This window comes from Desmodus rotundus, chromosome 1 (assembly GCF_022682495.2).
Source record: "Desmodus rotundus isolate HL8 chromosome 1, HLdesRot8A.1, whole genome shotgun sequence".
In the NCBI taxonomy this organism is placed as follows: Eukaryota; Metazoa; Chordata; class Mammalia; order Chiroptera; family Phyllostomidae; genus Desmodus; species Desmodus rotundus.
Window position 1 is genome coordinate 193,542,222 of NC_071387.1, and position 23,395 is coordinate 193,565,616.

The window sequence follows — 23,395 nt, forward strand, 5'->3', positions numbered from 1 at the left end:
CTTTCATATAGTCAATGTATGTTACTTCAGAATATAGGAAAGTGAGATTTCAAATCTTGGGAAATTAGAAAGGATTAAAACCTAAGGTGCGGACTCATTACAAAAAACTGGGTTGATGGACGGTGTGTGTGTGTGTGTGTGCTCAGCTGTTGGTCACTGCTAATTTTTCTAAGAAAAACATCATTTATCTTTTAAAATCTATGTTGTGATATTTCCACTCAACATAATGGGTTCCTGGTACTTTATGAATTAAACTTGCACCTGCTATATGAGATTCCACTTGTGCGACTATTATTTCTGATTATGAAGAAGAACAAGAAAGCTGCTTTCCCCTTTGCCGGTCTCTGTCCACTTAAAAATGGTTGTGTGCCTGGGACTGTGCAATGGAGTCCCAGGCACAGTGCTTAGTGGTTACTTTATGCATACAGAGCGTTCAGGATATTTCGTGAGGACTTAAATTTTACAGAGCCTTATTTTTTTGTAAGGATGATATTGACTCTATAATAAAAAAATTAGTTACCTTTAAACCATATCAATAAGCATATGTTAGCGGAAAAGCTTAAGTTATGTAGCAGAAGGGAAAATGTGAACAACTAAATTATTCTCTAATCCATGCTGCCTCTTTTTATTAGCAGCTCTAATTATTACTTCATACATCTGGATAGATGGTATGCTACTTGTTGTGCCTCCAACTGTGATGACATATTGCCATTACTAGCTATTAAGTGTTTTCTTTAAGAAAACAATTTTATTAGGGAAGACTTTTCTTAATGCGGCTCAGAGGTATAATCTCACATGAAAGGTGAGGCAAAAGTAAGTTTACAGTTCTGAGTACATAAACCACAGAGTTTATTCTTGTGTTGTCATTTGTTAACTATTGTATTATTTTCCGTATGAACAACTGTACACCTGGTTTTGCCTGAACATCCTGTACATCCCAGGTTTCCAGCTTCAATCAACAGAACATTGGTCAAAATGTCCAAGATCTCAGGCTTTCTGTTTCTCAGACATCCCGCGATATAAATTACACTCGAACAGGACAGTGGATCATGTGTGAGTGGAAAGCACACATTGAAATCTTTGCTGTCTAACGGTTGGATGCTTATTTATACCGATGCTGTGCACCTTTTTCACAGTTATGATGCCTTCCTGGGTGTCTTTCTCAGTGAGGATGTCAAACATGTCAGTCCCATCGCCATCAATAATTCGGTACTCGACTTCGGCATTTTTTCCAGTGTCGGCATCTGTGGCTTTCACACTTCCAATGGCTGTGCCAACCGGGGAGGATTCAAGTACTCGAAGATGGATGGTGTCTGCAAAGTATAAAGGCAATGGGAGAGAGAGAGAGAGAGGTAGAATATGACAGGTTAAATGTGTTATCAGAGAACACTGTATGTTCTCTATCATGTTAAGATATAAACTCTGATGCAGAGTTTAAGGTGTAAACTCAATTAGATGTCGACTAATTGTTGACTAATTAGTAAGCTGAATACACATAATAAAGATAACATTAAATTCAGCCTGGGGCAGAGAAAGTTGAACTTTGGGGGTTTTGTTCATGCATGTTATGAATAGGAAGTACCAACCTGTAATTATATTAAGAATTCTGGTTTTAAAAATGAGCATGTTGTCTTTTTTGTATTTGCACAAATAACTAGAGATCAGCTTTGAGTGCAGATATGTATGTGTATTTACAAAGTCGTAACGAATTATAGAATAAACAATAACCATTTATATTTAATTGTTTGTCCTTTGTTGTATTTATATTCTTCTCAGCTTATTTCTGCTGCCAGGAAGAGCATTACAAAATCCCAAGACATCAACCAAAATCAGCAAGAATCCTATTTCTATTTGTAACACGAGAAACAAAGGATAATCTGTGGGAGAAATACAAAGATGCCCTTCACAGTGTCAATGTAAAAACACTAAATTGTGACAGAACTCCCCTTCATTCCAGAGCAAAAGGAGAATTCACCAAGCGCCTGGTGCGCACAGATGTGTTCCAGCATGAGCGCCCTCTACTGCTAATGAGATTTATGTGTTAGCACTTGATTGTAAACTGTGTGTTTCTGACAGATTAATAGACCGAGCACCCTTCTGATCATAGCAACTGCTTGCTCTTAAGCCTTACGTAATTCTCCTTAAAATACATAATAAACTCCAAAACTCTTAAGTAAGCATGCTCGTGCGTGAGTATATCTTCTCTAAAGTATTTTCCTTTGGTCACTTCCGTGAAAGATTTGCACCAAACTGAACTTTTCTGTTTTCTGATCAAAACTTAATTTTGTACATATCTCTTTATATTTTTTGCATGCTCTTTCCCCACATGTAAAACTATGTTCTCACAATAGTCATATAACCATAATGCAATTAAACAAATCTAAAAATGGCAATGCGATGGCCTCATTGTTTAGATGGCTGTGCCCCTCAAAACTATATACTGAATCCCTAACTTACATTAGTACCTCAGAATGTGACTGCACTAGAAGACAGACATTTAAAGATGTAGTTAAAGTTATACGAGAACATTTAGGGTGGGTCTCAATCTTATATGCTAGTGTCCTCATTCAGAGACTTGGATGTAAACATGAACAAAGATCATTTGAAGACGTAAGGAAAGGACATCTACAACCAAAGAGAGACCTCAGAAGACATCAATCCTGCTGATACCTTGATCTTGGGACTTCTAGCTTCCGGAAGTGTAAGAAACTAAGATATCGTTGTTTAAGCTACCAGTCTGTAGAGTCTTGCTATAATATGGCAGCCCTAACAAATATAGGTGCCTCGTACCTGCATCTGCTCAGTTATGAAAGAAAGTCATTTCCCAGGAGACATCATGAAGATTCAGTTTCCACAGCACTGCAGTTAGTTCGTTAGTCTGTATTTTTTATTCCTTCATCTGTACTTTTCTATCTTTGGTAACATTGTTGATAGAAATTCTCAACTCATTCCTTAGTTATAGTCTTATTGGCTCTCTTTAATTTTACTGGTTCTCCTAGAAACACCAGTCTCCAGATAGTCTGATGCTCTCTCCCTTCCTTCCTTCAGAGGATCAGAGGACTGCTTAACTGTGACCTCTTCAATTGCTTCGTCCAGTCATCTTAACGAGAATAACCTTACCAAGAATAACAGCCTATCGCTCTTCATATCACTTGCCACTGCTAGGCTTTATACTACTTATTTATAAAGGACGGGGTGGGCTTCTCCCCAGGCATCTGTCTACTTTGCTCTAAGTCCTCACTCATGAACTATATGCCTTCACTGACCGGTACTTGTCGTGACTGAAGACAAAAACAAACAAAACACATATACAGGTGGTCCCACCACAAGTTGATTCCTCTTTCTTGTCACTCTTTCCTCTATTTTTCTCCATAAAACTCATCTCTTTTAGGTTTTTTCCAATGTTCTTTTCTTACTACAACTTAATACATTTTCCTGCTTATGAAAGATTTTCCATACAACTCTGCCTGGCAACCTGTGACCCCTCCTTTTGATATATTTCTATTTAACTACACTTCTACCCCAGAACATCATCAAATCTAGCCTACTTACTACAAGAATGACCTTTAAAAAATTAAGCCATATAGAAGCAGAACCTCAGCCCATTGATGTATTACACTGTAACAGAAGTAGTCTTTCCATAACACGTGAAAGGTGTCACTGCTGTATTGTAAGCACTCATTGTTAGGATAAATTTTTAATTTTTCCATTTGGTCTCATAGAATCTGGTTTCTATGAAAAATCTTCAGTGCCATGATTATCTAGTCTCAAATCTACATTATATGTGAAATACAGCCACATTAATGATTTCCTTTCCCAATCAGTAATCAACCGGGCTGAAAATATTATAAATGCATGTAATATTTAGCAAAATAAATAAAAGTAATACGAATGTGAATGATATGTATAAAAAACCTACATGTGCAATCTAGAGAATAAAGTTTCTCTTCAAGCATGCATGAAGCATTGAACCAATTTCATAGAGTACTAAGTTACTAGACAAGGTTGTATAAATCAGAATCTTCTATGTTTTTGCACATGCTCCAATTAAAGTAGAGGTTAATACAAAAAAGGATACCCCCCAAATACTCATATTCTTGAAAATTTAGAAGAAAATTAAAAATAACTTCTATGTAACTGACGCTTCAAATAAGATGTAAACTTGGAGATTTAAAAATTGAAAAGGCAATGAAGAGAAATTAAAGCAAATGATGCAGAGAAAATGATTCTACTTAGTAAAAGTAATTTATAACTTCAGGTGCAATGTCTTCTGGAGAAAAGTGTTTCCCAACTCAACGTTCAAGATCAGTATGGCCCTGACTCCAAAACCTGGCGCGGAGTGCCTCGAGGCTGGCTGTGTAGTGCGGGTTAAAACTCAAGCTCGACCACGACTAGTTGTATAAACTTTAGCAAGTTCATTTTAATTTTCAATTCACAATCACTAATATAAGTTTAATTTATGAGATGCTACTTTAACCATCTCACTATCAACCAAATTTCAGACTTGGTTTGAACTTCGCCAGCTTTCCCACTAACGTCCTTCTAGAGACCCCACTTCACATTTGCTTGTCATGTCCCCTTCTTTTCCTCTAATCGGTGAGAGTCCACAGTCTTTCCTTATCTTCTATCAACTTGACTTTTTGGGGACAATACTGGTCTATTAACTTAGAAAAAAAGGCTTTCAGTTTGGGTGCGTCTCATATTTTCTTAGGGATAATTGACATCATGCATTTTTGCCAAGGATTTCACAAAAGGGAACTGTTCTCAATGTACCCTATCAGGTAACAAGGGATGTCAATATACCTTATGAATGATGATGTTAACCTTGATCACTTGGTTAAGAAGGTGTCTCTGCCAGTGTTCTCCTTTGTTAGGTAAGTATTTTTCTTTATAATTAATATATGTTGGGAAACATACTTTAGGACTATGTAAATAGCCTGTCTCACTTCAAAAATGTGCCCATTAATGTCAGAGTCACTCAGTGGTCTTGCCTATAATAATTAACACTGTGGTTTTTCAATGGTGATTTCCTACATTATTTCTACATTTATTATTGGGAATTCTTCTACAAGGAAAGCTACCACTTCTACTACTTATATTTATGTATTTATTTTTTGTTTATATTCCATATTTATATCAGAAGTCAAGGACATTTATGTGTTGTGATCCAATAACATGGTCACTTATGCTTTGTGCAAATTCTTACAGGCTTAATGACTGGGTGATCTTTGAGGCGGCTCTGGTGCCTATTCAACAACCTTCATCACTTTGAGTACTTCTTTGATTCCTGGCATCACAACACATTATGGGTTCACTTTGTATTTTCTCTGCCTAAGACCTGAAATCAGCCATGGCTCCAACTAACTCCTTGTTTTACTGGAGAAAGGATCATCTTTTGGAATTATGAATGTTTGAATAGTAAATATATTCAGAAATTTTAATAAAGAGAGTAACTCTTGCTTCATAATATGCAAATATATCAAAAAGCTAAGAAGGATGGTAACTATATGTATTAAAATTAAGAAATCTAATTATGTCTTTGATCTAAAAGTTTAAATAACACTAAGTTATTTTCTGTTAATATATTAATTGATCTTTGTTTTGGAAATAAAATATCTGTGTCTTTCAAAAGGAATTTAGACTGCTACGGTTTACAATATTAATACTTAAAACTGTTCAGCACGAGCAAATCTTGTACAGTAACAGAATAAAAGTACTTAAATAGGAACACCTTTACTAGAACTTGTAAATCACCTGCACAATTTGTTTTCACTCAAAAAGACCTGTAATTCCACTTCTTGAGCATGCAACAAAACCCTAATGCCCAAACACTGGTCAGCAGTACAAGCGTTTCTCTAAGTCTTCTTGGAGGTCTGTTGTTTCTAAGTCCGAGGAGTGAAGAGAAAATTGAGATTAGGGTTTTTTGACAGAGAAATTAGTTGCTCTATCAAAGATCAATGGGGTCACAGAAAAGTACAAAGAAACCAATCTGCATTGTTTCTCCTGGCCAGCATTTTGAACACTTGCTCAATTTATAAGAAAATTTAGTTGATTAACATATATTAAATCAGACTTTATTTCTGTCAATGCAAGCTAGATAATTCAGTACAACTTTTTAGCTTATGAACAATATTTGTGGATCATAGAGATAAAGGTACAAAGTTTTAAAAATCAGTACAAACTCTGAATTAAAAAGAAATGAGACCAAAAAGAAAAAAAAAAAAAAAGAAATGAGAAGTGAAAGAGAACGAGAGCCAGAGAGAGAGAGCAAGAGAACAAAAGAAACATTTTATTGTTTAATTTTACTGTCACTTCGACGTCAGTGTATTGTCTCTGGGAATTTATTCTCCCACTTTTTATTTTTAGCTTGGGCTTTTTTTGTTTTTTGAGATTGCTTATATTTTTAGGCACATGCTTAGATTCTGAAACTCTGTCTGCTTATTATAGTTCTGCTCAAGGATCCAAACTTATTTATCACTTCATTTTATTTCTTGGTTGATACAGAAGAGACTACTTGTATTCCAAAGTTTATTTCATTTTGCTTTAAGTTTTATCCATGTTAATTTTCAGTACCTTCCAAGATTAACCAGGGAAGTAATCAGGCTGCATCGGTCCATATTTAATAAGCCTAAATTATACGTCAGTTGTCCCTCCCAGGAATTTGTTGGAAGGGCCACACACAGTGGGTGAGTTATACATGTGTATACAGGCACATACATGTATCTATTTTCCCCTGAAACATTAATAGAAGTGTTTTCGAGGTATCCATGCTATGCAGAGAAGCCATGATTGATCCATTCATCAAAATAGTATAGACTTAGTTTTTCTGTTTTTTTAATTTAAAAAGCTATACTATAGATATATGTTGTATACACATATACAATACACACACTCATGATCACTTTATTTGTACTGCAACTTTTAGTAATTAATTTACTTGGCAAATATTTATTCAGTGCCCAAGATAAATAATTCAATAAATCACTCTCTGGAATTATGTTCATAAGCTAATTTCAGGGACAAGATTTTTGTTCTATTTCCAAGTTTTAAAAAAGGTACATTTCTATACTTTATTTTTTTATTGCAGTTCAATTACAGTTGTCTGCATTTTCTCCCCACCCCTAAAAGAGCTAAGTATTCATACTTTTTATTTATTTCCAAGACTAGTCTGTTGAACACAACTATCCTAGTTTGTCAAACAAACTGAAATTAATTAAGAGCCCGAAAGGGTGGCTCCCATGCAGGGCGAGCAGCAGGAAGGGACCAGGAAGCAGGCAGATTGTCACACACACTGACAAAGGCAAAGAGGTGCCTGTCACCCATCTTATTTTTTTTTTATCTTACAGTTGATGCAGCTTTAATTATGTGGTGTGCCTTCCATTTTCCTATCAGTTCTAATTTACAGTTAGATTAAATTTATTCCCAGGTGTCAGGATGAATCATCTGCTTCTCTTTTCGTGTTTAGGGCAGATAAATATTTCTTCCTGGTGACTGTCTTCTTAGTTTGGTTTTCCATGTGAGTACAAAGGCATAAATAGGAAGAGGAGAGAGGTAACTGCCATTTCTGTAAAACATGTGGAAAGTTATATTTAGAAGTAAAAATCTAAAAGAGTAGTATCGTGACAGCTTCTTAGGGACTGGTCAAAATATATGGCTCTTTAAATAAGTGTACTTGGAGATTGTTACAAAGTCACACATTGGAATGGTCACTATTAAAGATCTCGAGCGATTTTGATGTCTTTTTGGCTTCTTAGGAATAAAGATTAAATATTCCAGATCACTTGTTCTATCCAAAATTTTATCAATTGTACCTTCGCATTTGAATATTAAAAACACTACAGATTTATGTATGGGAATTAGAAGAAATTGACAGCTCAACATAAGAGGATTTGGAGGAAAACAAGACAGTTACAGGAAGTGCTGTGCCAGGCGGAGTTTCTCAGGAACAGAACTAGTGAGGCTGGAAAGCAGCGGAGAGGGCAAGGGCAAAGCAGGTTTGGAGCTTTGCTACAATAGCTGCTGCTTGGCTTTATTGACAAAAAGCAATCAAGCAATGAGGTTCAAAGGGAGATAATTTGTCTTTTTTCCTTTGTTCCTGCCCTTGTTTCTATTCACATTTGCCTAAGAAATTTGCTTTTCCAGAGTTGAGAACACACACACACACACACATACATGCATCAACACAATAATTTAACATTAGCTTAATTTTTAAAATTTGCTTTATATGTAATCTTATTGTAACATCTCTACACTACATAATAATCTCAAACAATACTTGCTTTAAGAAAAATGACACAATTATGCACATTTATAAACCATTCCATTGTATAATGCTTAAAAGATGTTTTTTAATGAGCTTAACAGGAAGAAATTAAAAACAAGATAGAGCTCCTTGGAGGAAACTGCAGAGTAGTTAAGGAAATTATGCGATGCTAAATGGGCATTTAGGAGACAGGAGAGGAGAGCTCAAAGTCACACTGGAGACTGACAAAGGATGCAGGCTTTGCAACTGAAGACTCTCACCAGAGAAAAGACAGAGACCTCAATTCGTGAGCATTGGAAACATGATCACCAACTTAGCTTTGGGTGTTTAATTTAAATTAGGGCAAAAGGAGCTGCCGCACCACGTCTTAGTTTCCTGTTCATGCCACTGAGGAAAGTAATGGGCCGAAGGTTTTAGAGGGGCTGCCATTGATCACCAGAGACTAGGGAATCCGTCCTGGTATAGTTCTGTGAAATTGTCTCCAAGTTGATTGGCATGAATAGATACAAACAATTGCAATGTGTGAAAACATAAGTGTATAGACTTGGGGAAGGTTAATATAACCTTAAATTAGTCATTCATAAACATTTTAGGGTGTATCAGGTACTCAATCTCTTCGCAATGTGTCTCCAAGCAGGCATAGTAAAGACTGTAAAAGCAGTCTAATTAGTCTAAACATATTTGCACAGTTAGTTTTGTATCTATATATCTATATCTACCCAGTTTTTCTTCCCAAGTTTGTTCCAGAGGAAGTCATAATAAGCACTTTAAATCCCTTTACACAAAATGCCAAGTAGTCTAGTCTAAGGGAGCTTTCCACCAGAATAACTGGAGAGTCTCGAGTGGATTTTTGTATAATTTCCATGCAAAAGTAGGTTTACAGTTGAGAGCATGAGAAATAGTTTATTCTTCTATTATTAATCATTGCATTATATTTCATATAAGCAACTGTAAACCTACTTTGCCCCACCCTGTATACTTTATTACACTGGTGAGATTGTATATTTCCCCAGGCACATCATTCTAAACACTGAGCCTGATATCATGCATGTCTGTTTCCACTTATATGTCATGTGTGCACCTCATTTCACGGTCTATTAGATAGTTATACTCCACACACCTCACTCACTCCACACAACTGAGATTCTACATGCATCTCAATTCAAAATATTCAATCAAACTAAAATCCCTGACTCCTCATACGAGTTTCTCTGGTAGAAAGCTAGAAAGTACCTTTTGTTCTACTCTCTTCCTCAAACCTTTTGTCGACCTACTTACAAAGTCTTGTGCATCACTCGCTCAAATATTCCTAAATCCCTGCTCTCCTTAGCGCTACTTCAGACACCCAGCAACTCTTTGGATCCGAGCAGCTAGCTAGATCAGAATAATTGGTTGCTGCCAGAATAATTAGTCAAAATGAACAAACTTACCTGTGTTCTCTTAAAAAAAATGGTTTCTTTAAACTGAACTAACAAGCAAAACGGAGACAGACTCAGAGAGAGCAGATGACAGCTAGTGGAGGGGGCAGGTAGGGGGTGGAGGGATTGAGCAAAAAGCAAAAAGAGCTCATGGACAACAGTGTGGTGATTGCTGGGGGGAGGGGATATAAGGGAACTAAATGGTAGTGCAAAAAATGCAATAAAGATTAAATAAGAAATAAAAACCTCATAGGAATGAACTGTGTGAAGAGCTCTACCATCATCCCAGGAGAAGAAAATCTGAACTTCTTTGCATCTTTTCGTAAATCAAAGGATATCAAATATACTTGACCATCTTGCTTTTTAACTTTCATTCTGAAAAAATTATTTCCTTTCATGTTGGGAAGCTAAAGAAAATGCCTGTTAGTAGCTACAGTCACTTTGATGTTATAATAGTTCTCAGAGAACATTTTTAAGTGAAATACAGAAATCCATTCATGTTTCACATGAGATTCAAACTCTTGGGCATTTGGGATGAGGGGAGAAATCCAAGTAATAAAATATTTCTGTAAAGATAAAAATGGTTCCTTAGATAATATGTAGCATTTTAGTTTTGTATCATTTCCTGATGTTAACAGAGCCTATATTTCCATTCTCATCACTCAGAGTCCCTGCTCCAGCCCGGGATCCAGCCATACCAAATCATGCCCACTTCCCTGACTGCCGCCTCTGTGCCTCCTGGGCCCCTAAAAAACATCTCCTTCCATGCCCCGTGTTGTCCTGCTAGAAAACTCTCAAATAATTTCTATTTCTATCCTGATCTTCCTACATCTGAAAAGTTTATCATTTCGTGATTTGGGTTTTAAATGACAATTACAACATATATGTTATTGCATCATTCTCCATCTATATATGTGTAAATCCGTTTATATACATGTGCCTACATATATGTGCATATGTACTTATATTTTTCATAATATATGCACACCCTATATTCACATGCAAAAACAAGAAAAAGAGTGAGAGACCATCTATGTGAAACTAAAAACTACAATGTAACAAATTAAATGTTACATTTAATTTAAGTGTGAGTAAGAGAGAGAGAAGGAGACAGAGACAGAGAGATTGTGACTACAATAACCTTTCAAAATGCAAATCATTTACGGTGTATCCTGTATCTTACTTCTCACCTTAAGATTATTAATTTAGTATTATTTCTTAGCATGTCTCCTGGAATGCAGTAGGGCTTCAGTCAGTTTTTAATAAATCAAGGAATGCTTTAATAATATTATTTCTTTGTAATTCTTACAAATTATAGGCACTGAAGCCATGGCAAAAAAAAAAATCCAAATATTTGAGGTTATTTTGATGGTAACAGTAAAAATCACAGCTATATCTAACCAGTATAAATTGTAGGACAGCTTTGAATGTAAGCATTATTTTTCCTGGATAAAGGGAAAAAAGTGACATTTTTAATATTATTCCCTTCCTTCTCATGCCAAAGTATCTTCCTTGGGAAATACCTGACTATTGCTCGAGGTGAAATGTGCTTGATAGTTTTGAAATATGCAGATCAGCCCGGGGCCTACATTACCTTGGAATCCCCAGAAGAGGAGAGGTTGACTCTATTTACAGAGTGAAAATCAGCACTTATTAAATCAAATCTCTCTTGTACGAGGCAGGGATTAAGGTCGTCTCACAGCTCACTGAATGTACATGTCTTAAATCCCTATGTATATCATATAGACATTTCCTTGATATATATTTCCTCATGCAAACTTGCTTATTTTTTGGCCCAAACTTGTTTACATAGCTGATCCAGGCAAAGGAGCCGCATGTGTTTGGTCTTACAGTATTGTGAAAACACCAACCAGACGAGGTCTGATTTTCCTGTGTTTGCACCGAAATGTATGGACATTGTAGAATTCAATGCCCAAGCTAAAATTGTTTCTATAATGTATATACAGGTAGTGAATCACAAAATAAAGCAAATGTGGGATATACTGGGGAAGATAGGGTCTTTGATGTACCAATTTCTATTTCTGCCTGGATGTAATGTTTAGAAGTACAGATTTTTGAGCCAAAGAACCTGGGTCCCAAACCTCCCATTTATCTCCTGACCATAGACTTAAGTTTATTTGTTTCAGTTCTTCAATTTTAACTAACAAAAAATACTACCTTATACAGATGTTGTAGAAATTAAATGAGTTAATATTTGTATGATATTTTATTGTGCTTAATACATACTCTAACATTTTACTTTATTTAAGTTTGGCGAATTAGAAAATCCATATTTATGTAATTTAATGTACTAAATAAAGTCAGTCAAGGTAATTCAGACAAAAAAGGTAGATGTGAAATATCTTTTAGGCTCAGAGTAACTCCAGAATTGCTTACTCTTGCTTGTGAACTGATTGTAGTTATGTATAATCTTTAGAGATAATTTGGTACAAACTATAAGGACATGATATCAAAATACTCAGGAAAATAGGATCTCAGTAAATGTATTTGCACAGCCAAAATGTACCACCACCTATTATTTAACTTAATAAAAACTTGCCTACAAAGCAGTGCTGTGTTAATTTTCACAAATGGTGAAGAACTGATTTTTGTCTCTATTATCAATAATTGAAAAAATAGCACTGGCTGGTGTGGCTCGGTGGATTGAGCCTTGGCCTGTGAACCAAAGGGACACCAGTGTGATTCCCAGTCAAGGCACATGCCTGGGTTGTGGACCAGGTCCCCGGTAGGGGGTGCACAACAAGCAACCATACATCAATGTTTCTCTCCCTCTCTAAAAATAAGTAAATAAAATCCTTTTTTAAAGAAGAAAATATATAGTAGACAACAATAAATTCACTCCTTTAAGTGCTGTTCAGGTAGATCTGGAAGCTTACATAGTAAATATATCAATTCTCACAAATTTGATATTACCTATATTCAACATATCCTGAAACATGTCTTAAGACAGCCAAAGATAAATAAATGCAAATTGATCATTACTCAAGCACATGATATTTTGTCTCCATTTATATATACCCCCCCCCCATCCCGTAAAGTCTCAGTTCAGCTGATAGTATGTAAATGTACTTGTTGCTGGTCCCTGACATTCACTTGTCCACCTGAGCTGTGTGTAAACATGTCTGTGACGATGCTAATACCCCAGAGACATGGGAGTCTGAGAGTTCAGTTCCTCTGAAGCCCATACCAACTGTTAGAAAAAATGCGAAAGTCAACCTACTCTTTTTGACTTTTTCCTCTGTGATGCGATGTGCTGGAAAGTAGCTAAATGTGAATGAATAGCCGTGGTCCCTTTGAACTGGGTTGTAGGTTGTAGAATTGTCCCATTTGTGGGTTGGAACTTTTTGCTAGTGAGGCAGCTGCTTACTTTTCTTCCTTCTGCTGGAGTTGTAGTAAAATATTGCCCCATGCAAGGACCAGAGCCAAGTGAGAGGCCCCAGCTGGTCGGCGGGGAGCTTGACCATCTGTCATCTATGCTCGACTGCTTTTGGGAACTCTGTTTCTCTAACCCTGGACTTTCTTCCTAATGTATGTTGTTTTTCTGCATTTTTTGTTTGTATTTTTTAATAAATGGATTTGAGAGTCTTATCCCATAGCATTCTCTGCTCTATTACGGCAAAGATTCCTATACTAACCTGGCTTCTGCAGATCAGATAACCTTACGTACTGACCGTTATCTGGAAGAAAATCAGTATCTTACCATTTTCCCAGAGATGTTTGAAAAAATAAAGTATAATAATAATAATAATAATAACAATAATAATAATAATAAAGGCCATTTTGGCACAAATCTTGTTATCCAATTGGTTTTGCCATACCCTACAATGATCAGGTTCCAGTAATTTAACATTTTGTAGACTTTTCCAAGGAGCCTGTTTTGTTTATCTGATTTTAGGGAAAGAAGGAAAGCAATGAAAATGAGGTGAATGAGACTGAAATATTCCTGCAGGCATATGGTAGCTAGATTTACAGTAAGGGACTATAAAGTTTTTCTATCTTAGCACAATGAAATATATCAACATTTAAGGACCATTGAATGTTTCACTGGTTGGAGAGCAGGAAAATTTGCTCTGAACTCTTCATACACAGAAGCATTCATTTTTTCACACATGGTAAGTGCATTCATTTTTTTGGCCACTGAGATAATAAATCTCTCCAGACTTAAGCTATTTTTATTTAATCTTTAGTTGGCCATAAAAAAATAGTAGCATAGCATCAGCACAAGGAAAAAGGTAAGTTTAGAAATATCAGACACACTTCTTCTAAAGGAAAGGGGACGGGAGGAAATCCACCTATGGAGAACTTATTATATGTTACAATCACTGCTGGATATATTTTATATATGCAAACATGTTTCTTCATTTTGACACCATGAGATAAGTATTGTGTATGTAGCAACTGAGGTGTAGATAAGTTACATTGCCCAGTTTTTGAAATTTTCAGGCTTCCTTAAAGAAGTCTTCTCTATTCATTCTTAGAAAAGTAACACCCTTGTCAATTCTCTAGTCATTTCCCAGCTTTACATTCTTCACAGCACTTAATACACTGCCAGACATCAAATTTACATTCATGTGGTTGTCATTTTTTTTTGTCTATGCCTTCAACGTGTAGCCCAGGTCCCTTGCTGACCACTGCAGTCTAATTCTTGCTTGGAACCTGGGATGTAGGAGGCTCTCAAAAGTTATCTAGGGGCCCATGCTTATCCCAGAATTTCTTCTAATACAATATATTGTTTTTCTATTATATTTTCTTGTATGTTTCAGCTTCTTAACATGCAGGCATTATTTGTTCAATCCTCTTTCTGTCTTTCTTTTATTCCTTAACTTGTTATCCTCCAGCTTCTTCCAAAATGTTTTCTGCCAAAACTAACTGGGATAGACCACCCACAATTTCCCACATTATGTCAATTCCAATAGCTGCTTCCCACTGCTCATCTTTTTGCCAGTTTCGTCCTTTCCATCCCATTATTCCTTTTTATTAGAATTACCAAATTATAAAAATATATAAAAGTAGGAGACAGAGCAAAACAAACATTAAAATCATCTGCTATTTCATCACCAAAGATAATCCTCACGAGCACTTTGAAGCATGTGCTTTGCCTATGCAGAAGATGCCCATTCATAAATAGGTGACTTTGCCAATTTCTAATTCCTTGACCTCTCTTTTCCTATCCTTATGGCTTATAGTAGTTTTAAGTATTAGTGTTAAGAAAGGATTTAGGTCAAGTGATGGGCTCTCCCAAACTAGCGTCCACTATAAAGGATGCAGTCAGTACTCCACCCCAGTATTTGGATCGGGGGGCCCCTCTACCCCCATCGCACTGTACACAGACCCCTGATCACACTTATCACTTCACACTGAAGTGTTCTGCCAGACAACAAGTCACCCATAATCAAGAAACAAGACCCATGAATCTTCATTTGCTTAATTGGAAATAAAGTGCTTTCTCCTGGAAGGAAACAAATAGATTTTCCCCTTCACTCACTGTTTTTAAAATTAAATGAAAGCACTTGAAATAACTCAAGATTCTGAAAGAATTTCAGCAGAGGTATCTTTTTGAGAGTAAAAACTTATACCTAGAGGAAAAGAACAGAAAATGCTTTTGGAGCTCAGTTTTCAGGTGTACCCCAAACTTTGGGTTCATTGTCTTTGTTTTAGAAGATTACTATGGCGCACTTGTTGTACCGATGTCCACCTCTAAAATCACAAGATCATTGTGATAACCTAGATCGGGTACACAGTTATGTGTTTGTTAACACTGATAAAATTTTACTATTGTCAGTGTTTCCTGCCAGTGAAGTGTCCTGTGGTCTGATTTCCCATCATCCCCCTTGTTGTTTGGTAGGATGCAGCCCCACTTGTCTTTCGGTGTTGACATATATCATTCTGTTTCCAACCTCAGGGTTTCTCACATGCTGTTTCCTCTGCTTACAGGACCTTTCCATCCCTCTGCCTGGCTGGGTCTATTTTACCTTAGAAGAAATTATACCTCTTCAATGAGTCATTTCCTTATTCTACCCCAAACATCACCATCATACATGTTCTTCCTTATCCAGGACTGAGCCAATCCCCTGTACGTACACAGTGCTTCTGTTTATGTATGGTCCGCCTCCCTTGCTTTAATGAAAAGACATAAGGACAAGAAACAGTGTGCTTTTTGGCAAAATTAACATGTATAGCTTCTAAAGTAGTGTTTGGTTTACGAGAATTCTCAATAAATATTTTTACATGAGTTCATAAGGAAGAGCTCCTTATATGTCCTATCAAAGTTTCTCACTCTCAGCACGGTTGGCATTTTGGGCCCAGTAACTCTTCATCCTGCGAATTCTAAGGATGTTTTGCAGCTTTCCTGCCTTACATCATTAGATGCCAGAGTGCCCACCAACTCAGACAAGCAAAAATGTCTCCAGCCGTTTGTTCTGGGGGCAAAACTGTCCCTTCCTGAGAATAATTGTTACAGATCCACACGATAAAATAAGCTAAACAGTGAAGGAGGACATCTGAGTTTTCTTGTGCCCCTTTCCCTTCCAAATGACTGAGATTTTTATCCTCCGCAGAAGTAGCATATTGGTGAATGTTGAATTTTGCTCAACCCATATGCATGGAAGTTCAAGTTCTAACTCCACTTTTATAATATCACATAATGGTGATGACGATGATAGGGCAGCAATTGCACAGATCAACATCACACTGAGCGCGTCAATACACTAGGGGCAGTCTCTAAGTGTTTCATAGGCATTAAATTATTTAGCTTTATATCACTCCATGGAATACGTATTGCTATTCAATGTTACTTAGTTGACCAAGGTGGCAAGGTGCTCAGTGAACAAGTCAGCAATGGGGCTCATGCAGGGTGACTCCACAGTCTGCTCCAAAGCTGTCCCACTTGACAGCCTCTAGCCAGGCCACCAGCTCTCACAGACCTATTCACTGGAAACGTGGTACATCCGAATTGAGACTTGATCTAACCAGGAAATGCTTGACGTGAGTGGGTATCTCAAAGAGTGATGGGAGAAAAGAATGTAAAATATCTGAATAAGGTTTACATTGATGATGCATTTAAAGGATAACACTGGGTTAATAAAATATAATATTTAAATAAATATCCTCTGCTTTAATTTTTTTTTAATGCACACCTGATAGAAATTTTAAAACTGCATCTGTGGCACATGCTTTTGGTGTGTAGTATATTTCTATAAAGCAGCACTGATTTGTTTTCGTTATCATTTCCTCTCTGAACCTCCTTTACTTCTTCCATGCACCGGGTATAATAAAAATAACAATGTGAGATTTCAACGATGTCCCATGAGAAAGCCTTCATAAACTCTAGGACCCTCTCCAAAACTTGGCTAGTTAATGCAATTATGTTTAAAGTTTAAAACTAGTGTTGCAGATGTTAAATGACAAATTATCAAGTAACTCTAATTGCTGTGATTGAGTGTTCCCAAGAGTAAGATATGGTTGCAAATATCATAGAAGAAAAGGTAATTGGGAAGACAAAAATCCATACATTAGTTTCCATCTATAACTAAAAAATAACGAGACAAGTTACAGTATACTCTGAAATTTCTGTAAATGTGCTGGTCCGGACATCTGGAGTTGGACTGACAAGAACCCACTCGCAACGTGGCCCTTCTTCACTCATTGTAGAATTGAGACCACGAAACTCAACTGAATTGGTTGGTCTCATTACATTAAGGAGGTCAGTAAATAACTTGATACGGGGCTCAATAAATATGCTATGCAGAAAATATAAATTATGCTTTATTATCATTATCATTATTATTTCTATTTCAGGGCTTGCATAATGTTCCTACCAGATACCAAATGGAAAAATAATAATTATTGAATGAATTAATAAAGGTGTTGTACCAGATAAAAATAATACAATATATTTTCATTAGGTAATATTAACTTTCAAATGTCCATTTTTTAATTTAATTATAATCTAATTTGCCTAATAAGTGTACCATTTTCAAATGGACTGACTTTAAGACACATGTGTGTATACGTTCCTGAGCCCTTAAAATACAGTACTCCTCTTAATGGTCATTTATTATTGATAAAATATTTTGCGTCATTGTAGAATATGCAATTGGTCAGTTATGTTTTCTTGTCCTGGACGTTCATATTCATTCTACTGATAACACACTAAAATACAGTCAGGAACATTTTATATATGAGATGTGTATGACATATAAATCATAAATATATATAATATATGGTATATAAAATGTGAAATTTAAGTTCGATGTAACCAGACACATCTTTAGAACTGTTCTGAAACAACTATAAAGGATAACAATTGGTTGCCTTTTCCCTGCCAATAGTAATTGTCACTGGAGCTGAAACCTCATTATTTGAGAGGAGCATAAGCAAACACCTTTCTCCCTGTATTTTGGGCCAGGCACCACACTAGCAGACCTGACGGTCAGGAACCTAAATCATCCAACAAAATAATCATCGCAACACATAAGCATATGATTAGTCCGCTCCAAAAAATTCTACTTGGATTTTACAATGTTTCCACACACATGACTGTAACCAATTCACTTCAAATAATGCACTAGGAATAATAACTTTGAAGTTAGAAAAACAATAGCACAAAAAGAGGTAAAATGCTTTATAAAGAGTCTAAATAATACAGTGAATTCTTAGACCATAATTTTCTCTGCAATGATCTTTTGTGTAAAAATGTAAATATGACAATAAGTGTAAATTTAATACTTTGTCACAAAGGCCCACCTAAAGTTAGAGGATTGATTCAGAAATCAACGCACAGGAAATGCTAAAAACTAAGTACATGGATCATACGAACGCCTACATTTTTATGCCACATTCCTAACAATGTGAAATTTCAACTTGAGCAGAGGATCTTTTAGATTACCAGGAAATTGGCTAAGTCTTGGGAGTGTCCATTGAGACCTAACAGAATCCTCTCTAGTTGCACATCTACCAAAATTGTGAGAAAAAAAAAAAGTACATGTGTTATAAGGTCAGAAATTAATGGTTTTTAACCTATTTATGATCTATTTTGAGAATTTGAAAGTTAATTCTATAACACAAAATATATCTATAAACAGATAGGGATATGAAATGTTTTATTTATGATTGCTACTCCAAACACAGACATATTAAATGCAAGTCTGATTAGTTTTTAAAGTTCTCTCTATGTAGCCCTTTCTACTATGTCAAATTATATTGTTTATTGAAAAAAATTACCCTCAAGTTAGAATCTTCCTTATTAAATTATAAGTGGAAATAAACACATTCGTTGTCAAATTATGACTTACTTTGTTTCCAATAATACATTATTTTCTTTTGCTAAGTGAAATAGTTTTAGATTATAATTATAGATGAAAAGTATACATATGAAGAGGTTTTGTAATTTCCTTGTTTCTGAACAAAATTTCTGAAATATTGTTTTTAATCTTCAAATAATAATGAATTCATCAGCATATACACCTATTTTTTTTCATTTTTGTAGCACACTTTCAACTTGTTTTAAATTAAATAATTGACAGTGATATATTTTTTTCTGTTCTTTTTTTTTCACTCTAAAGCTCTTGCCCTGCAGAAAGACCTTGAAAGGCAGCTTACTCTGGGGGAAGCGCGGAGGGTTGTCGTTGACGTCCGTCAGCGTGATGTTCACCGTGGTGGTCCCTGACAAGCCTCCCATCTGGCCGCCCATGTCCTTGGCCTGGATCACCACTTGGTACTGCTCCCTGTTTTCTCTGTTCATGTTCGGTAAAGCAGTCCGGATGATACCTTGCAGAAAATATAAAAAACACTTGTGGCCATCATTAAAATATCAATTATTGATTAAGCTCACAAATTGCATGTCAAAACTAGTGACTTTTGAAAAATGTATGTTTTCTTTATGAATTGTTATTGTCTAGAAATTATAAAAGTGATTCAACGCATACATTTTACAATTTGTGTTGTTTTTATATTTCCTAAAAAATACTGTATGTGATGTATAGTGACCTAAAGCCAATGGGAAAACATAAAAACAGCTATATTTACATTAACTCACTCAATCATTCAGCACTGAGTCTGTAAATCTCTCACGTGTGGCATCATCACTCTGCTGGGGCTGTTAATGTTAATGTTTTGAGCTTATTTTCCCACCGTTTTTTCTACTTATAAGGATCGTAAAGACTATTAAATTAACAAACCAATTCATGATTCCTGACCTGTTTCTGGCTCCACGGAGAAATATGGCTGCCCTTGGAGAATGCTGTAAATGACTCTGGCGCTGTTCCCATAGGAAGGGTCATCGGCATCGGTAGCTGTGACTTGCACCACAGAAGTACCTGAAGTATCCAAATTCAGCTTAGTTCTGCACAGTACCAGAAGGAGGAGCAAAAGCACTGGTTTTCATGGAAGACTTGAATGATTTTTGGCGTTAATAATGACCTCTTAAAGAAACATTTATTGATAATGTAGATGAAAATCTTATGTAAAGTTATTATAGGTAAACTCTGAATTCAACTACATATTTACTTACCTAACAAGTGTATTTTTAAGCATGCAATACATAATGCTTGAGTTACTAGATTATGAAAAATGCAGTCACTTTTACAAATGCTCGGATTTGATACTTAAATTCATTTTCACATAATAGATTTGTTTCACAGAAAGGGCATATCTATCTAATCACAAAGGAGTAAGTATGCCCCTCTTTCCCTCTCTCCACTAATTAACTATAAAAATAATTAACATCTGCTCCAGAATACGATTTTATGAATAGATTAAAGTTTAAATTTAGAAATGATCCAAGAAGATCCCATGTTCCATGAACTATTAAAAGCTATTTAATAAAGTTCAAGATATTTAAAAGGGCTTTATAATAAGGCAACTGGCAAAAGTCCTTGGGATTTAATGAAGTAAATATTAAGTAATAATCCCAGAACAATGCATTTGAGAAATGCAGAGGTGAAAATTTACTATCACAACTGTTATAAGAAAAAAAAAATTGCAGTTGTTTTATTGGTTAATATAATTTCTCCCACATTTGAGAAATGAATCTACTTTACTAAATCCAAATATATTTCTAAAACTGTTATCATTACTTTCTGATGTTTTTTATAATCCTTTATTTCATAAAAAATCATACAGCCTATGTAAAAATAATTGGGTAATCTCATCAATTCCATCATGCATTTTGTCGAGATAACGCAAACAAACTCTAGGCAAATGACTAGACTATCTATGCAAAGACTCTATATTATACCTATGTCCTAAATGTACTTACAATGTATTTGGTGTCACAAATATGCAGCTATTACCCCACTATTATCTAAATGCATGTTACAAAAATATATTTCCATAGTTTTCTAATGAGATAAATGGTATTTTCTTGGATTTTTAAGGAAAGTGTCTACTTCATTTGTATTGTAAGATTTACAAATACATAGGAACTAGAAAATGCACTCATTTTTTCTTACATCCTAAATGAGAAAATTATGTATGTATTCTTAGTAGGGAATCAGAGGTGATTTTAATGAATTGATCATAATATTTTAAGAATTTCCTGATGTTTTAATACTTTTTGAATACCATGATAACTGTTGTAAATAAACTTACCTACAACGGACATTTCAGGAACGCTAGCTGTATAAATTTCCTCTGGGAATGTTGGCTCATTGTCATTGATGTCATGGATTTTTATCACAAACTCAGACTCTGGTTCCACTGGCCTCAAAGTTCTTCTGTTAATAGCTTGTGCACGTAGAGTATAAAAGGCCTTTTCTTCCCTATCAATTCTTCGTGTCGCATGAATGTCACCTGTTTTTTCATCAATAATAAAAAGAGTACCAGCTCCATCTCCAGATAAAATATATTTGAGTGATCCATCTCCTTTATCTTGGTCTGAATGAAGCTGGAGGAATAAAAAAGAGTCTATCCATGATAATGTCTAAAGGTACATAATGCTGAAAGAATTCACAAAGGCCTCTCATGTCCCATCGCTGAATAATGGGGTCAGTTATCTTAGTTTTTGAAATGAGAGCTGAATAAGTATGATCACACTCATCCATATACCATAAACAATAGGTCTAGCCTTCCACATATTAGGGTGATTTTTATTCTAAATTGTAATAAAAATAAACCAAACACTGTTCCCCCCTTTGCTTTACTTAGTAAATAACTTTTCATAAGCAAAAGTCTTGTCAAAGACATAAGTCATCAGTCTTAATGTGCAGTGTAAAAATTGCTTCTCTCTTTTCTTTGTGAGTAGAAAATCATTTTGCTCTCATATTATGCAGGAAATTCATCTCCTCTAAACTTATTTCCATTAAGTGTATTTCCATTAGGAGTAGTGGTGATATCTTAAGAATGGTAAGAGAGGCAAAGTTGTATGAAACATAGTTCATATGTTAGAAACACCATGCATCATTTGGGGTTCATATAAAAGTGACTGTCCAACATCTATTTGTGGAGCTCAGAGCAAGAATACAAGTAGATGTCCACAAAACAATTTTCTATATATTTTTAAATTATAAATTGAGTTAATAAACTATAAAGTAAAATATGTTGTATCTAGCCTCCTACAAATCAGTCAAATCTGTGTTCTTAACAACCTCAAACCACAATTCTGTGCAAGAATAAGGCAACACAGGACAAGCCTTTTTCTTACCCCCTGGCTATGCTCACCACACCCACCTTCCAGAATCAAGTCATCATATCAGAGAGCTTTGATCGCATCCATGTGGACATCTCAACCCAGTACAAAATTTATTCTAATGCCACTGCTAGCCCAAGAGCCCATGTGTCATGGGCAAGTCCCTCTATGTTGTTCTTTTAACAGGTGCCCAATAGGCCAACCCTCAGGGTTAGAGGTGCATATAACAGTTGGCTAGTCTGGCTTTCAGGTAGCAGACCTGGAAAATAGACTCTCTATGGATGCAGAAGCAAACTCAGGGATGTTTGATAGGGGATAATGGGTTCCAAGAATCTCAAGTGCAGTCTTTCCATTGCCTACCACGGAATTCTTACCCTGAAGGGACGGGCTCAGTCACGGGAGGGACACATCACGGCTTTGTAGAACACAAGAATTATAACTTTCTGTTTAGTTGCATCATCCAACCGTAAACATTTTCTATGCTAGGATCATAGTTTGATTATTTGCAATAATTATACATTAAAAGTTTTTATTTTGTTTTTTATTCAGATAAGAAATATAAAAACAATGTATAGATTTTCTCAATTTCTATACAGTACTTATAATAACTTAGACATAATCGTGAATATGTTTTGTTAATATTCACATAAAATGTAGTAATAAATCAGAATAGGCACACTAACCTGTAGCTTAGAAAATTAAACATTGGAGAATGTATTTTTCAATTGTACAAAAAATTGTAGAGGTTATAGAGATATATTATCTAAATAGGTTTGATTTTTGTTCTCTAGATGACCTACATCAACAAACATTTTCATCTAATTATATGTAAAAATATTACATTGATTATTTCCAATTTAAATAGAATTTTGTTTCTTCATTTGAAAGTTTCCTTTATGGGAGCTTAGTCAATGATTGTAACTATGAAAATATTTTTATACAAACACTAAAATTTATTAAAATTAAATACATATTTTAAACATATATATGACTAATATATTGTATTACTGGTATTGTTAGTTCTTCAAAAGCAGTCTACTTTTTTGTTAATGGTTTGCAGTAATTCGC

The 23,395-nt window shown here is 35.4% G+C and overlaps 1 protein-coding gene across 1 annotated transcript in view; it reads right to left on the minus strand.

Annotated features, from left to right (window-relative positions):
* CDH10 (cadherin 10) overlaps positions 1-23,395 on the minus strand; it is a 134,624-nt gene that overhangs the window by 19,619 nt on the left and 91,610 nt on the right. Inside the window, exons 3-6 of the mRNA XM_024578482.3 lie at positions 21,292-21,586; positions 19,899-20,018; positions 19,303-19,470; positions 1,126-1,313 (exon numbers count right to left, since the gene is read on the minus strand). Coding sequence (XP_024434250.2) covers positions 1,126-1,313; positions 19,303-19,470; positions 19,899-20,018; positions 21,292-21,586 — 771 coding nt within the window. The remainder of the gene's footprint in view (positions 1-1,125; positions 1,314-19,302; positions 19,471-19,898; positions 20,019-21,291; positions 21,587-23,395) is intronic.